Source organism: Agrilus planipennis, unplaced genomic scaffold (genome assembly GCF_000699045.2).
Source record: "Agrilus planipennis isolate EAB-ADULT unplaced genomic scaffold, Apla_2.0 scaffold669, whole genome shotgun sequence".
NCBI classification, from domain to species: Eukaryota; Metazoa; Arthropoda; class Insecta; order Coleoptera; family Buprestidae; genus Agrilus; species Agrilus planipennis.
Genome location: NW_020439319.1, coordinates 12,384 through 14,594, shown reverse-complemented (window position 1 = coordinate 14,594; position 2,211 = coordinate 12,384). Strand labels below are relative to the sequence as shown.

Sequence of the window (2,211 nt, the reverse complement as noted above, 5' to 3'; positions counted from 1 at the left end):
ATCTGCATTTTTACATGATTTACTTATGTACTAAAAAATCAATTTATTATAGTATCGATTGCGTGCGTTAAAAAGATAAACAACGTATAGTGAGAATATTGTCATTCTAATTTTTACATCTCCTTTTTTAATGTATTTCTTTTCTTTCGGTTTTTTTTGTTGATAAAGGGTGTGGACGCTTTATTTAGATTTGTTAATCGGCTGAAGGCTATTCAGAAAACGATGTTGCACTGAATTCATTTGGAAGTATACACACCTCTGTTAGTTTCCAATAATTTTCGTAATTAGTTAAAAAATCACATGCTGATGGAATATATACATTTTAATAATGTTAATTTTTTTAAAAACTAATAAATATTTGCATTTCTTCCATCTACCAATATATTTTTACTTTTAAATTTGATGATGTCTATTCGTAAATAACAGTTAATTAAATATATTTGTTTAGTTTTCGACAATAACAGTTCAACATTGTTTTTTGTCCTTTACCGTTCGTATCTGTAATCAAGCATTTTTCACCTTTTTGAATATTAGTCAGTTTGATTAATTTTCCACAGAATCACCCCCTAGGTTGTATGGTCTGGTAGTCGGTCATGTTTGTAATATAGCTGTGTGTCTTTTATGTGTTAGCCTTATCTCGTTACTTTAATTTTGTTTTTTTCACAACAGGTAGGTATCTGTATGGCGTATTCCGATTCTGTTGGGAACAGGGTCGAATACAACCGAACCTAACAGTAACCGTTCGGACATATTCGTAACTGCTTCGAATAGAAACTGAATATGCCGTATTTTTTTTTTTTTTTTTTTCATCTATAATGATAATTATTCGTTAAAGAATTTCTGCTGACGTAACATAAATTCGAGGCAATTATTTTATTATTTGTTGTCGCCTTTGTATATTAATTATTTGTGCCTTATTTATAGCAGCTACGATTAGCGCTCCTCCCACGACAAATTCCACGGCTGGAGGCGGTGGTTCGGGAGGCGAGTCGTCTAAAGCGAACACGATCATTACCACGGGGGCGGCCAGTAAAATTATCCACCCCTCAGAGGACATATCGCTTGAAGAGATTCGTGCGAGAAAGTCCAAGTACCAAAGGAGCATTCCGAGCAAAGAGAACGAAATGACCATGGCGTCAAGCAGTGCAGCTAGTGAGGTAATTCATTATTTCTTTTTTATTACTTATTACCATGCCTAAACTAACATGGCGTCCACAAAAAAAGGTAAAATGTCACTAGTGTTTTATTTTATGCATTTTAACGTTAAATGTATTATTGATTATTGTACCCAGTTTGTAAATGATCAATATGGCGGCCACAAATGAAGTTAAAATGTCGGTAGTATTTTGTTTTTTGTGTATTTTGGGGTTAACTGCCATTATGTTGGCAACTAGATTAATTAAATTCGTTTCTGTTGTTGACCGTCCTTTATTTTGATTCAGTTGGCCAATGCCGTTCACCAAGCCCAAGCGGCTGCGGCGGCTGTGAATCACGCGAAACAGCAGGAGGCGTTGAATCACGCCGCTATGATGCAGCGTTTCCAACGGCCACCCATGATGATACCGGGCACATCCGTCAGTATGCCCCTGGTGACCGCCTATCGACCTGCAATGATACCTGGGCCGCCGATTTACGTGGGCACTAATCTGATGCGACCGCCACCGATCAGCATGCCACCAGGTACGTAAACATATCAGTAATTATGGCTATCGACGATAATGTACGTACGCAATAAATTGTAGTATCGCGAATATCGGGCACAGCTGACTCGAATGCTATTATATAGAGTAAATTGACTATTTGTTTTTCAACAAACAAAATAAAAATAGGTTACCATGTAATGAAGTTGGCTGTTTAAGAACAATAACAGTGGAAGAAATAGTCAATTAGTTTTTTAGTTACTTTTGTTTTTGTAGCTCACTTAGGCATTCCTCAGAGCAATTTGAAAATTTAGAAGCGATAAAAATGGAAAATAGTAATAGTCCTTTTGCTGAAACCATTAAAAGTATGCACAATAGTATATTTGTTTAACTATTACTGAAGAAGTTTTGTTTAAACTTAATCATTGTGATGTTCGGAACAATATCTTAAATTTGCAAGTCTTGACTATTGGCAGTTGTAATTTTCTGGTGAACAAATATAAAAGGAGCAGTTCCACAGTATATGTTTAGCTGTTAAATTTTAGGAAAATGACTAGCGGTTTTTAATTTT

At 35.3% G+C, this 2,211-nt stretch overlaps 1 protein-coding gene across 1 annotated transcript; it reads left to right on the top strand.

Annotated features, from left to right (window-relative positions):
• Window positions 1-924: 924 nt before the first annotated feature.
• Window positions 925-1,966, top strand: LOC112905677 (BUB3-interacting and GLEBS motif-containing protein ZNF207-like; the record flags this gene model as incomplete). The annotated part of the gene is made up of 2 exons (XM_025978531.1): window positions 925-1,157; window positions 1,443-1,966. Coding segments are annotated over 2 exons (479 nt in total), but the record flags the coding sequence as incomplete, so codon positions are not given.
• Between the last annotated feature and the right edge of the window lie 245 nt (window positions 1,967-2,211).